At 36.9% G+C, this 15,520-nt stretch overlaps 1 protein-coding gene across 1 annotated transcript in view; it reads right to left on the reverse strand.

Moving 5' to 3' along the window:
* The window catches only part of TMEM163 (transmembrane protein 163), a 1,566,064-nt gene extending 1,550,765 nt beyond the window's left edge, over positions 1-15,299 (reverse strand). The window contains exon 1 of the mRNA XM_044073660.1: positions 14,723-15,299. Coding sequence (XP_043929595.1) covers positions 14,723-14,939 — 217 coding nt within the window. The 5' untranslated portion in view covers positions 14,940-15,299. The remainder of the gene's footprint in view (positions 1-14,722) is intronic.
* Positions 15,300-15,520: the final 221 nt, after the last annotated feature.

Here is a 15,520-nt window from a genome sequence, read left to right on the forward strand (position 1 = left end):
CTATCCCACAGTGTACATCCTGCCACCCTTTTCAGGCACTTCATTTCCATCACTTCTAGCTTTTTTATGTGCTCTGTCTTTACTGCCCAGGTTTCTGTACCATACAGTAGTACTGGTCACACCACTGTCTTGTACATCTTAATTTTCAGCTTCTTTGGCATTCTTCTGTCATAGACAACACCTGAGACTCTATGCCAATTGGCTGCAGCCCCTCCGATTCTAGCTTTGACCTCTTCATTCAAACTACCCTTCTTCTCAACCACTCTTCACAGATAAATGAAGCTATTAACCTGCTCCACTGAACTCTCTTCTCTCTCAATTCTCATCTTCTTCTGATTTCCCCATTTAGCTGCCATTACCACTGTATTATCGGTTTTAGTTTCATTCCATGTGCCTTCAGTGTTGCATTCCATTCCCCTATCTTTTGCTGAAGTTCTTGCTCAGAGTGGGCCTGTAATGCCACATCATCTGCATACAGAAAATTTGTTGATCTGTCTCCTGGTTCTGTATTGCAGTGCGTATGGTCATGCAGTGACTAGATGGCTGTAATAGTGCTGTAATTAGTTTACAATGCATTCAAGAGTTTGATTATAACTGGTCTTTTCAAGAACATTGGTTAGAGGTCCAAGGCTACTAATGGACAAAAGTCATTTGTTGATGAGGGGGTGGGAGTTTTGGTCAGAGAAATCACTAGTGCATGGTAGTATTTTTGTTGTGAGGGTTAAGTTAAACAGATAGTTAAGATGCTTAGAAATATTTTACTAACAAGTCTCAGAATGTCAGGATGAATGCTATGGAAAAATAGATGATGGGAAAATGTAATGTAATTTAAAATGTTTTTGCACATGTGATTTGGTAATAGCTTTAAAGTGAAATGGTGGTATTGAATTCATTTGTGCAAAAGGAATGTAGGAATAGTTTGAGGTAAATTTGAAAACAGAGGCTTCTCATATCATTAATAAAATTTGTAGCAGAGCTCTTAAAAGCACAATGAATAATTACTTAAATGGTGGTAATTGAAATACGTTGACTAACCCAAAAATTTCTTGGTCTGTCCCATGCATTTTAAAATCATAAACAATCATATCCTTTATCTGCCATTATAACTTCTCAAGCATTACAATAAATATTTGCCTTTCATCATCGAGCTTTTCAAAAAAAGGTCAGCTTATGCCAAGAACAAATATGCTCTGAAACTACCTGCTTACAAACTTTGATTCTCCAACTGTCCAATGAATATATATTTTGCTAACTTAGATTCAAAAAGCTATAGAGTGGCTAAAAATGTATCATTGTAAAAATAGATGCATCATCTTCTTTCGGCTGTTCTCATTAGGGTTCACCACAGCAGATCAACTGTTTCCATTTCTTCCTGTCCTCTGCATCTTGCTCTGCCACAGCAGCCACTTGCATGTCCCTCTCACCGCATCTATAAACCTTATCTTAGGCCTTCCTCTTTTCCTGTTACCTGGTAGCTTCATCCTTAGCATCTTTTTCCCAATATACTCAGCATCCCTCCTCAGCACATGTCCAAACCAACATAATCTTGCCTCTCTGGTTTTGTCTCCAAACCTTCCAACCTGGGCTGACCCTCTAATATACTTATTCCTAATCCTGTCCACCCTCGTCACACCCAGTGTAAATCGTAACATCTTTAACTCTGCCACATCCAGCTCTAACTCCTGCCTTTTTGTCAATGCCACTGTCTCCAATACATATAACATAGCTGGTCTCACTACCCTCTTGTAGACCTACCCTTTCACTCTTACTAGTACTTGTCTGTCACAAATCACTCCTGACACTCTTCTCCACCCAACTCCACCCTACCTGTACTCTCTTCTTCACCTCTCTTCCACACTCACCATTACTCTGAACTATTGATCCCAAGTATTTAAACTCATCCACCTTCATCACCTCTACTCCTTGCATCCTCACCATTCCTCTATCCTCCCTCTCATTCACACACATATATTCTGTCTTTGTCCTGCTGACCTTCATTCCTCTTCTCTCTAGAGCATATATCCATCTCTCCAGGGTCTCCTCCACCTGTTCCCTATGCTCATTACAGATCACAATGTCATCTGCAAACATCATAGTCCACGGGGACTCCTGTCTGATCTTGTCTGTCAACCTGTCTATCGCCATTGCAAATAAGAAAGCGCTCAGAGCTGATCCTTGATGTAATCCCACCTCCACCTTAAACACATCCATCACTCCCATCGCAGACCACAGCTGTCACACTACCCTTGTACATATCCTATACCACTCTTACATACTTCTCTGACACTCTCGACTTCCTCATACAATACCACATAGATTATTCATAGGTAAATACTAGGTAATGAGTCAGCAGAATATAGCATGCCTTGCCAATAACCTCACAGCAGCTGAAAATGAGTATCAAACACTGTACCTCATGCCTATGAGGTAAACACCTTAGCCATTAAGACAGCCTCCATTGCTGTCCATCTTCATGAAATCTCTTTATCTTATCACTCAATATTTTAGACACATATTTGCCTTGCATCACTAAGCTTTTCAAAAAAGGTCAGCTTATGCCAAAAACAAATTTATTATAAAAATGCATCCTTTTAAATGACATTTAGTATGGATTCAATAATTCAGCAAATGGGCAGGTACTAAAACAGTTATGGAGTGCTCACTATTGGCATACTTAACAACATGTGCCAAAGCCTTCTCACCTGCATAGTTTTCTTGGACTTCTCAGAAGCCTTTGGAGAGGTCAGCCAAACACTTTTCATATCTATTTTACAAAATATTGGGTTTGTTGACAGTCCTATATGATGGTTTAAAAATTAAAAAAAAAATGATCTCCCTGACAGATATTTCAGGTTAAAGATGGAAATACTGTATACCCACAACCACAATATTTTATCCATCATTTCATTTTCAATTCAATTTCTACAAGAGGTGGTTGATCAAGGGATTATCACAGCCAACACTTTATCTCATCTGACCGTTTCGGATCCTGCCAAACAATATTTGTACTTGTTACCCAAAATACACAAATCTATTGACAAACCACCAGGTAGACCTATAGTTTCAGGGATAGGATCACTCACGGAACCCTTGTCAGCATTCCTTACTGAGAAACTTAAACCATTGCTACAACTAGTTAGAGCAAGACTCAAGGATACTATGGAATTTTTACAAATAGTATCGGACTCCCAGTTAGAACCACACTGGTTAATGTGCACTCTTGATGTCAAATCATTATATACGAATATTCCACACTGGGCTGGACTAACTGCACTTGGATACTGGTTGAACAAAGCTGACATTTACCCTTCTGGTACCAATACATTGCTCATCTGTATGGCTGAACATGTTTTGTCCAAAAATGTTTTTTATTTTAAACAGGACTGCTATTGGCAAATACAGGGTACAGCAATGGGCGCTTCTTTTGCACCCATTTATGCGGACTTTTTTATGGGGTATGTGGAGGAACATATCATTTATGATGAGCTTCATAATCTATACATTTCAGATATCAACATTTGGGGAAGATATTTGGATGACTGTTGGCTTATTTGGAAAGGAGGTAGTGAATATCTACATGAGTTTGTGGAACATCTCAACGGTAATATTTGGGGAGTGGAATTTACTGTGAATTATCATCTGAGTGAGATGCATTTTTTAGATGTATCTTTAAATCTTCAGGAAGACAACACCCTTAAATCATCTGTATACAGCAAATTCCCTCAGTATAACTCTTTGCTACATGCCAACAGTCTTCATCCAAGACATACTATTAATAATATTCCAAAATCTCAATTTTTATGCCTCAAACGGATATACTCCTCGCAACCAGAATTATCGCAGCACCATGAGGACTTGGCCAACAGATTTTTGGCAAAGGGGTACACTAAAAACATCGTCAGTTCAGCTATGCTTTGGACACAAAACCAGTCAAGAGACATTCTACTGCAATATCAACAGCATTCCAGCAAAAATCAACAGGACATCTTGAGATTTGTTACCACATATGGGAGAAACACCGCTCAACTCTCAGAGATAGTTAACAAGCATTGGAATATATTAAAATCTCACAATGACTTGGATGACGTTTTGGGCAACAGATGTTCATTTTCATACAAAAAGGGAAAGACATTGGGATCACATTTTTCTTACTTTAAGAAAACAAAATTTAGGGAAGCAGTTACTCATCAACGAACTTTAACGGGGGACAAAGTAATAGGATCATATCCATGTGGGCACTGCAGCTTCTGTAACTATATGTTTAAAACTAAAACATTCACCAGTAGGAACACTGGACAATTATACAACATATATGAATTTGGCAACTGTAGCACGGACTGGGTTGTCTACCTAGCTACATGTACTTGCCAAGCCTTCTATGTGGGTCAGACTTCCAGACAGTTCAGGATTAGAGTGTCGGAACATTTAGGGGATATTAGAAATGCATGCATTACAAATGCTTTGTACAGACATACTATTAACCAGCCTACAGCCAAATTCTCATTTATTATTATTGATCATATTATTGGCAATCGGTCATTCAAAACAGGTTGGCACGACATACTCAATAACAAGGAAAGAAAATGGATTATTAAATTGGGGGGCCTTTTTTCCCCAGGACTAAATGATAAATTGTAAGTTTTCTATTCTATTAATCATATTTATTTGCACTTCATTTTCAGCTTGTTTGTGCTATTAGACACCATCATCAATTAGGTTCTGATTAATTATACTTCATCTTTTGTTAACAATTATTTTGTATGGATTTATGGTAACTATTTAATTTTTTCCTAAGACAGGAAATTATGTCATATTCTTTATTGAAACTTGTGTATAAATTACTGGCTCCTGCCAGGGTTTCCTTTTATACTACTGAAGAAAGCTATATGCTGAAACCGGTCTAGTTCACTTGTTTCTATAATAAATTTATTCATTTCGGCTCATCTTGGGTGCTGGCACTTTATTTTGATGGACACTAGTTTGGTTGCCTTGCATCAGCCGTACTTGCTAGCTTTTTGTTGTTGCAGTTTGTTGACAGTCCTATATGATGGTTTAAAAATTAAAAAAAAATGATCGCCCTGACAGATATTTCAGGTTAAAGATGGAAATACTGTATACCCACAACCACAATATTTTATCCATCATTTCATTTTCAATTAACTTCCTTGACATGAAAGCATTAATATATATTGATGCCTTAATGCCCCCTTTCCACAAATGCCTCCTACAAACATATTAAGGATCTACTGCAAAACAAATTAACCAAAATAACGAATTCAGCAGAATTATCATTGTCCTCATTACTCCAAATCCCAAATCTCTGTTGTTGGCAAGACCCCTCCCAATTGCAGGTGTTATATATAAGCCTTGCTGTTTACTGTACCTAGACAATGTCATACACATAACAACAGTGTTATGCAAATGTACTGGCTTTGGTTAAAGTTAATTTCTTTTCTATCATTCATGTCACCCTGGAACTCATCAACAGTAAAATTATTTAAGAAGTCTGATTTTTCATTTCCTCAGTTATGGAACACTGTATGAAATTTTTAAAGTCATTCTCGTATCTAAATATAAATTTGGCTTACCAATGGCAGTTTGTTCTCTGTCAGTCTAACAGCACTACAAGCTATTGAAAACAAGGTTTTTATCTCTATGATTGATCCAGGAATGATACATAAACGTATACAATCCATACAACCTGTTGACTCCATGCCAAAGACTAATATGTTTATCTTGTCTGCTGTATCCCTACCAAGTTACAGTTCAAGAACCACTGTCCTAATGTTGCTCAAAATGAAATATGTCTGAAGTGTTCTATTCTGTAGTTTCCTCAGATTGTCATGTTTAACAACTCCACTGCTAGGAAGAGCCTGTGTTTTCTCCTTGCTTGCACTCAAGGTCTAATATCCACTCCCAGGTCTTGTAATAACTTTTAAAGTGCTACTCCACTACAAAACATCACTCCTTATATGCCATATGGACAGGGTAGCATGGAAATGCAGTCTTTACCTTCTATGACCTCTCCATCAAAACATTATATACCATTTTGCCTGACTTCATGTGCAAATTTTACTAAATTCTTTTGTTTTGAAAATAATATTTTTATTCTAGAAACAACATACTAAGGAAATATGACAATAAATCAGTACAAATATAATGAACCAATAGAAGTCTGTTTATACTGGTTAGTAGTTTCTTTATACTGGAAGGTTGGAGGGACAAAAGTGTATACAAATGTAAAGAGAAGGCTAATATTCAAACACCGGATTCTTATGTTACTAAACTACCAATACAGCTGTATTCTAGCCAGTGAAACTTTGTACATGACCCACCAAATGTTGTCATACTAATTTGTAAGTGAAGTGAAGGTACCTCTCAGTGGACTGGATAGCAGATTCTTTGTTTGCTGAGAATATATGCAATTAATAACTGCTGTGAACATGTATTTCATAAATAAATAAATTGTGATAGCCCAGTAGTGCAACAATGAACATAGCCAGTGAGACCAGAGTGTGGGCAAGATATTGAAAAGCACTGTAAGCAAATGGTCACATTTTATAGGAGTTATTCAAATAAACAATGTATGATAATTGTTCATTCATTCTTATGGCCTGAGCCAATGACTGCATAAAGAGAGATTTTGAAGGAGAAAGGGCATCTGTGACTGGTACCCATCTGAACAACAGTAATCGAATGGCTTCCTCCTCCAGTCCTTACAAACACTTGATCATACGTATATAAACTAGAATTAAACCAGAGAGTATCTGCATGAAAATAAATGTTTCTGTTCTATCAAAGGCCCTCCCTACAAGCATGTAAAATCCTAGCTTTAGTAGTGTTGTCCAGCAATTCATTGAATGGGTAAATGATTTGGAATACTGGCTATTTTGTTGATGAGATCTATATGCTACCTATTGCTGGGATTTAGATTCTTCTTCAAGTACCAGCTGTGGTAGAAGCATGTTTAAACAGGCTGTCTGCAGGTCTACTTTTAGCAGTATCTGAGAATAAATGCCATTCGTTTGAGACTGTACTGCACCACATCTCTGTCTGCATCACAGATCTTTTTTTTTCTTTCTTTGAAGTTTGTTAACCAACTTGATAGGTCAGTACAGGGCCCTTATAAGCCAAAACCCAGGCAGATTTTGAAAGTAAAATATAAAATACATAGAACAAACAGAAGCATATAAATCACAACATTATTTCAATTTAAATGATAAATAGAAAAACTGTATTCTAAAGAAAGTACAGATCAGCAGTGACAGGAGTTAACAAATGAAAAATTAACCAACTCAAATACATATATAATTATCAAGAACTTCTAATACCATGATTTGGTGCATGTGTGTGTGTGTGTGTGTGTGTGTGTGTGTGTGTGTGTGTGTGTTTGTGCGTGTCCATGCTGATTAATTATATCTGACTACCGTAGTACCCCCATGAATAACCACAGAATTTAGTAGGCAAGTAAGGAACAGAAGTAGATTGCCAGGCCTTTCTTCAATATCTCACTCACACACACACAGACACACAGAGACACACACACACACACAACTAGGAAAATGTATAGCCACTACTGAAGCTGCTACTTGTCTTTCAGAGATGGGAGAAAATCAGAATATGTGGATAAAATCCCTTTAATGCAGAGGACATGCAGACTTTGCACAGGAAGCATCACGGCCAAGAAATAAACCAGAGAACCTCTTGGTGTATGTGTGTGTGTGTGTGTGTGTGTGTGTGTGTGTGTGTGTGTGTGTGTGTGTGTGTGTGCACGTGTGTGTGTATTTCTGTTTCTGTCTGAGAACACATCTACATTTTTTTTCTTTTTACACTGAATTCACTTTTTTTTTTAATTTCTAGGAAAGGCATATTGTAAAAGCAGCCTTATTCTCTGTATGGTCATCTGGCATTGGAACCAAACTTGGTGCAAACTAATTTATTTTCAAAGTGTGCTGCTTTGTACAAAGACATAATAGTGCAAATTATCTCAATGGCCTTTAGCAATGAGTTTCTGTAGTGAATGTAAGCTTTTGGCTGTGTTTATTGACACTGCCAATGAAGGAAATTTTTGCAGCCAAGCTAGTCTCTGAATCAGTCAGCTGCATAAATGTCTTACTGCAGACATTTCGGGGGGGGGGGGGCACACCCTTGTAATGCCTCATTAGGATCTACTTTAAGTCACAGAGACCAAAGTGCTTTACCAATGGTTGGGCAGTATCTGAATTGGAAATGGTTACCACAAGGTGGAAGATAGGCTTACCTCTTGCAGTAACCTTTCTGAATTCATCTCCTTGTCTCAAAATTCTCCAATCAATCTCCTACAGAAACAGCCAAAGGAATATACAACAAGAAAACCCTTTTCATAAATCATCAGCTCTGGAAATGCACTTTTACAGTAACACAACAGAGTTCAGAACTGTTCTTTGGCAAATAAGCTTCTGCTTATATTCTGATGGATAAATCATTTCAAAGTGGAAAACAGAATTAATTTAGTATATGTGCAGAGAAGTACAGTTTAGAAACATATTGATATTTAAACAGTAATTACTCATTTTTGTACAGCTAGACTGTACCTTAATATCTGAATATTCACAAATCGATACCAGTGAGCAGCACTAGCTGCTGAACTATTTACTGTTTTCTGATGAAAAAAATCAGGCTACCTAACAAGGTGGTGCAAACCCTTGTTCTTATAATTTTAGATTTATTGTATACAGACAGAAGTGTCATGTTAGTTCTTATGAATTTTTTTTGCATTTTTTGTCGCTGCATATCTCTACAGGTAAAGGTTTATATGATTTCTAGCATATTAATACCACTAAGCAAGATTTCTGAGCATGCAAAATTGTAAGGTAAATAGATAAATAGGTAAAATCACCAAGGCATTTACATACAAATGCTTGATCTTACAATACAAGCTGATGGTAAAGTCAAACTATTCAAACTAGTAACACTTGACAGTATGCTATATATATATATATATATATATATATATATATATATATATATATATATATATATATATATATATATGTGCTCAAAAATAAGCACACATACAGAACTGTATATAACCCGATTGGTCAATATACTATGGCAAGGATATGCAAAGAAAATACTATATGTGTACAGAGACAGCTGCACACTTTCTGCTACAAAACAACTACCACATCATTTATGTTAGTTACTGCTGATAAGGAGAAATCCTAGTGATAGCTGTTATCCTAGGAATTACATAATGGTGGTTTAATATACATTTAAGAATTAATATCAATAGCAGAGGTAATTAATAGATAATTATAACAGCATAATGAGTCACCCTTACAGTTGCAGCTTGATAAAACTCTCCACAGATTTGCAGCACACGTTTTTGCACCTGGCTCTGTTTTCATTCTAATCTTTCAAAATCTTAGAGTCATTTAGTTTGTAAGGGTAACAGGGCTGTAGTCTTTTGTGTGTGTAGAACAGCAGCATTTATTTCCCTCTCCCAAGAAAAACTTTTTCTTTGAAAAATCATTTTTTCTTTGGAAAATTGCATATGCTAGTAATCTGTATTAGCCTTTCTCCAGTTAACCCAATCAGCATTGTCATAAAGGAGGCAAAGTAAAACATGATGCTCGTCTGTGCCATAGTGAATAAATGCTTGAACTGTGAAATCATCAGATAAAAAGAATGCAGGGAGGGGGGATCGCCTTACCACAAGGTGAAACAAGCTTCAAGCTGTAATACTAACCAAGAGTTATAATCTCCAGAACTGAAGTTGTGTGTTTCGGCGGTCGAGACGGAGAGCTTCACCACCAACGAAATGCATTTTTTAATTATTGCTTGAAACCTGATTTGATTTTTTTCTGGAAGTAGGATTTGCACATTCATTTTTTTTTTAAAGAGTTGAATCAAACCATATTATTATCCCCCAGACTGTCACTATAGAAGAACCAGCAGAAACTTTTACTTTTAATCTTAGTACAACATTACATAAGCATTTTTAACTATCTTTATCTTTAGTTGGCTGCATCATGTGAAATAGGTAGAAAGAAAAGATTTGTATTAAGTATTATTATTTACTTTGACTAGTTTTATGCATTATATCATACCTGACTATTGCAAGACTTCTTACATTCACTACAAAGAAGTTCCTGCGGGGGGGGGGGGGTAAAAAGAAAGAGAAAGTGAATGGGAGACTCATCAATGGGAGGTGCAAAGCTAACAATAAAACAAATAGAAATGAATATTGAAATAAATGTATTAAATGATCTGAATGTCTGACGTCAGTGAGAAGACAAAAGAAAAGCTGAAGGACAGCTTTTGAACTACGGAGAACCATCACTGGTACAAAAAGAGGAAATGGTGCATTGTTTATGTAAACAATTAGTACAATCACATCTAGGCTACTATAAACAATCCTGGTGGTCTCACCATTGCAGTCAAGTAACCCAATTCAGTACAAGATGATACTGTGCAATGCTGTGCTACTCAGTATATGTAAATATGGTGCAACCCAGTACAGCTCAGTACAGTATAGTAACATATCACTGTGAAGGGAGAGCTAGACCAGTTTCAGATGCAAAATTAAAAATGCAAACCGGGAATTTTAAATTAGCATTAGCATACTCAAATATATAAAGAAAGCAAAAAGGATACTTCACAGCTGTTCTGAGACTATTTTTCATGCCAAAGCCAGACGTAGAGTTCAGTGCAGGTTGATCATGTCACAGACGTTGTGGGACTGTTGTCAGTATTTTGTTATTTACTCACACCTATTAAGATCTATCACATGTTTGCATGATATATATTTGGTGGTCAAAGCAAAACAAAAGTCAACCATTTTTCATTAATAAAATACTGCCTGTACTTTAAATCAAGAGTAAATGTTCATTACAAAACTGAAATCAGAAACAGCATATCAAACATTCAGCATTCATTATTGACTAAATATATAACTCTCAAATAAAATGTAAAGCTCTCTTTTCTCTTATAATTTTCAGCAAAAATCCTTATTAATGAAATATGAAAGCATAAAACTTTGTCAGACAAAATTTTCAGCATTGCTGAATTATTTATAATTGTCTACTGATCAATGAAATGTAACAGCTTTTAAGGAATGTTCTGTACTTAAGCAATGAAACCAAAGCTAATAATTATAGGAACAACAGAAATTTCACTACGGTAAACTATATGGTGTTTGCACGGCAAGCCTGTAACTATAAATCACAGTGCTCAAACAGCACTACCTACTGGAATGCAATTTCCTTGCATTTAAAAAGCATGCATTTTACAGCAAAATAATTAAGAAAAATGTGTGCTCCTTTCTTTTATCAGCATAACTGTTTGTAATTGATATTAAGCCTACGTATTGTAGCAAAATATCAGCAGCAGCCTTGGGTCAGCTGGTGCTTTAGGCAAAAGGGCTCCACAGCCCCCCCCCACATCACCCAGGTACCCCCATCCTGGTCTACCTACACCAAATAAATACTGGAAAAGCACCCCTGCAACAGCGGCGCCCTAGGCAGCTGCCTAGTTGGCCTACGCCTAAGGCCGGCTATGGCAAAATTATATGTATTTCTGTTACAATGCATAATAACATCAATAACTTTAATTCTTCAGAAATTATCAAGCGACTGCTAGTTAACACTCCAAACATGACTTTCATCTTTGTATTTAATCTGGTTAAAGAGTCAGTATAGCAGTCCTGTTGAAATTGATTTTTTTTCTCTCTTTCAATCCTTCTGAAACTGCAACTGGTTTTCCATCACATGCTTGGATGATACCTTCATACTGTAAAAACTTTTAATTAGACTTCCCCAAAACACTTTCAATAATAAACTGAATTGGTCAGTTATATATTACCTTGTATTACTGTATCATTTTAAAAGTAAATAAATAAATATAATATTGACTAAAGACTTTGTTATTAAAATATCCTTACTGGCAATGAAATAGCATTATTATGGCTGTAATTAAAGAACATGTTTGCAGTGTGACAAATCATGCCTCCATTCATTGTATCCATGACACTGAATGGTGGTCTATGATCAGGAAGGAAGGGTGAAAGACCCCCTGACACAGTAAAAGTTGTCCACAATGGTTTGCAGAACCTGCCACCTTACATTATGCCAGTGATGTACAAAAATCATTAGGCACCTCATCTGCACACTGTTGATGATAAGCAGGTGTCGATCACTGCAGACATGTAGCAGAAGGCTAAGGTCACCAACAAGTTTAAGGAACTGAGCTGCTGGATAGGATGCTGATATGCACTGGGCATAGCTGTAGTTGAAAAGGTAATTCCGGTCAGTACTCAGTGTGTAGGGGTAGTGTGTTTCAACAAACACTAACTAACGGCTAGTATTTACCAAGCTCTGATTCATTACTGGTGAGAGACAGTGACTAATAGGGAACATGAACTGGTACCAAAGAGCAAGGGGCAGAAATAAGAAGTGTTGGCAGGCTTCTTTAAGTGAGACTGGTTAAGTACTCCAATCACAGAAACAGTTAGCAGTCTCAGCTGAATGACAGAGTGGGAGTAAGCATGATCATCACAAGGCCAGGCTACATGTCTCCATGCTATTATTACATGTTTCCTGTTTAGGGAGCAAAGCAAGTAGGTGAGATGTATACTGCTGAAGGACCTTCTATTGGCAAAGGGTTGGCACATGAGCTGAGCACTCTGGCAAACCATCTTCCACACGCAGAGACACCTATGAATCATATACTTCCAGTTCAGTTGTATACTTACGTTGTAGCTAAAGCAGAAGAAGGCTGAGGGAAATTCATGACTTGCTGTGTTCTGTATTTATCAATACACCTTTTGCAGACTTTGAACAAATAAATGAATAAATTAAAAATGTTTCAGTGGACCTATTCCACCAATGATGCAGATGTACTTTTACTGCTACAGGCAGTTAAGTTCATGCAAAACTAGGGAAATATAATTCAGATACAGCAGCAAAAAATATAACAAAAACTATGATGAAAACTATGTTGTTTTACTTTGTATTATTTGTACAGATGGGAACAGGCTGAAGAAACTGTTTAAACACAGCTATATATACTGACACTATGCATACCTGCTTACAGTATTCACTGTGGTGCATTTTGAAGCCTCTCTAAGGCCTGCCATATAAATACGAAGCTTAAGTCTTAAGGCATTGTGATAAAATGCAGTGCAAATCTGGTGTCAAGTATTTAAAGGTTTGTACAATTATTCCAATGAGATGCCACTACAACACATACTGAGTGCAGAAAAGCCATTTTATTGACTTTTTTAAAACAATCGCATATTTATTTCATATTGGCATGTAGGCAAGACTGAATAATAGAAAGCAAACCGGTGCTTGCACTTAGCATAAGGCATTCACAAATCCTACCTTATATTTTGCCTATTTATCAGGTAAATCTCTTCCGCTATCATGATAATTAGTTTAATCTAAAGTTCTGCGATATTATTTGTGATGCCTACAGCATGTTATAAGACTAGAACTATTAAAGATGACAAAGAACAGCTGGCTGAATATTAAATTTCTTTATTCCTATGACAAACATTTTATGGTAAATATATTATATCTCAAAAATGTAAAATACAGCACGAGTAAGGGATGAATAATACTGTCTTTGGCTCATAATACTTTCAAACAAAGCGAAAAACTGAGGAAATACTATATAGAAAGAACACCCATATAAAAATGTACTGTCTACAAATAGAATATTTTCACAACACAATAATTAGTAACCTGACAGATATAAAGGATTAAGACAATTTCCAAAAATATGCTGCATTGATTTTAACTGCAGAACAGTCACTTTCGTCATAAGAAAATGTACTAATCCATTTTAGTTATGATTTTACATCACCGTTTAGTTGTCAAAATATGGTCTGATGGACTTCATATGTTATAGTGAGAGCATATTCATTAAAAGAGGTACTGTTTAATATTTTAAAACATTATCATATCATAACAACTGATGTAACAAAAGCATTCAGTTTTGCTTTTGCCCCAACCCGTCGCAACAATTATGTTGTTACTAGCGCTCTTTGCACGTAAATTACATGGATGTAAATTACATGATGTAATCCGCCCCCCCCCCCCCCACCCCGACTACCCCGCGCGCAACAAAATAATGGGTTATGTAACTGTCTGTCAACAGTGGTTTGAGCGTTTTATCAAAATCAAGTAACAAGTACTCGCATTATTAAATAATAGCAGACGCATTTTTATCTGAACAACTTTATTCAAACTGCATACATCTTTTCAAAATTCTTGTGCACACAGCTAATTATTTCCTGCTGTGGTGTATCATTACCATAGGATCAGCCAGATAAATAAATAGATTAAACCTTGGAAACAACACTAAAGATCCAGTGTTATCTGACTCTGTCTAAAACAATTGAAATGCGTAGTACTTTTAAGAAATGAGAAATAAACGATGCACTTTGGGCAAACACATACTGAACATTTCCACTGCAACAATTCGTCTGTTTCAACAAAGCAACATAATGCATAGTACTTCTCTCAAAATAATGGAACTATCTTTAGTAGTCCAAGTACCTCTCATCTGACCCCTTACAAGAGGTGAGATGGAGAGCTGAACATTCCATTGCACTCTACTCTCCTATTAACTATGATATGCTCGGGGTAGCGCACAGTTGTTTCTGCCAGCCCAAGGAAAGGGAACATAGTTATACAATGTAACACGCGGAAAAGCAACAAAGTATCCAAAATCTCACCTCGGTTATCCACCATGTCATTAAACTGGGCACTTTCACTCATTTTCAGTTGGTTATCCCTGTCCATGGTGCTGAAAGCAGGTCCTTTAAGAGTATCCGCCACGGTGGGGTTGAGGGGCTGCGGGTTTGGGTTCGGCTGAGGATGCTGTCCGTTGCTGGTGGGGACCACAACCGTAGGATCCGGGGCGCTGAACAGATCATGGGCTGAGTTATCCATCCTGTAGAATCTTACTAATAAAATCCTGTTGAATTTGGCACTGGCGTGAGGAGTTCAAAATCGACACCACTTGTGACAGAGCGAGGGAGGGTGAGAACAGCAGGGAAAATCAACGCAAGCACACTGCAGCTGGTTCTTCCACACACAAAGATGTTAACTAGAAAACAAGCATCAACAGCAGCGTACTAATTAAAATCAAATCTAGTAAACGGTCGCCTTTTAACAGGTATTAGTGACTTTGCTGGACGAACCCTTCCTTTTGCAAGAAGCAAGTAGGAAAACAGATTCCCTTGTATTTTCTCTCTCTCTCTCTCTCTCTCTCTGGCTGTCAGTCTCTCTCTCTCTATCTCTCCTGTAATCTCGCCAAACTGCGAGGGCAGAGGACCAAGAGTAGAGCAGACGTCTAACCAGTAAAATGTAAGAAGAAAGTATGTCTTATTTTGTACCCTCAGGCCAAAGGCCTTATTTTCAAAACCGAGGATTAAGCCCACTTTAAAGTTTACTAACTTTAAATTAAACAAATTATACATTTTACTTGTGTTTGGGCATTTTTTATTTATTTTATTTTTTATTCGTGTTTT

This window comes from Protopterus annectens, chromosome 6.part0 (genome assembly GCF_019279795.1).
Source record: "Protopterus annectens isolate FY-2018-M chromosome 6.part0, PAN1.0, whole genome shotgun sequence".
NCBI lineage: Eukaryota > Metazoa > Chordata > Ceratodontiformes > Protopteridae > Protopterus > Protopterus annectens.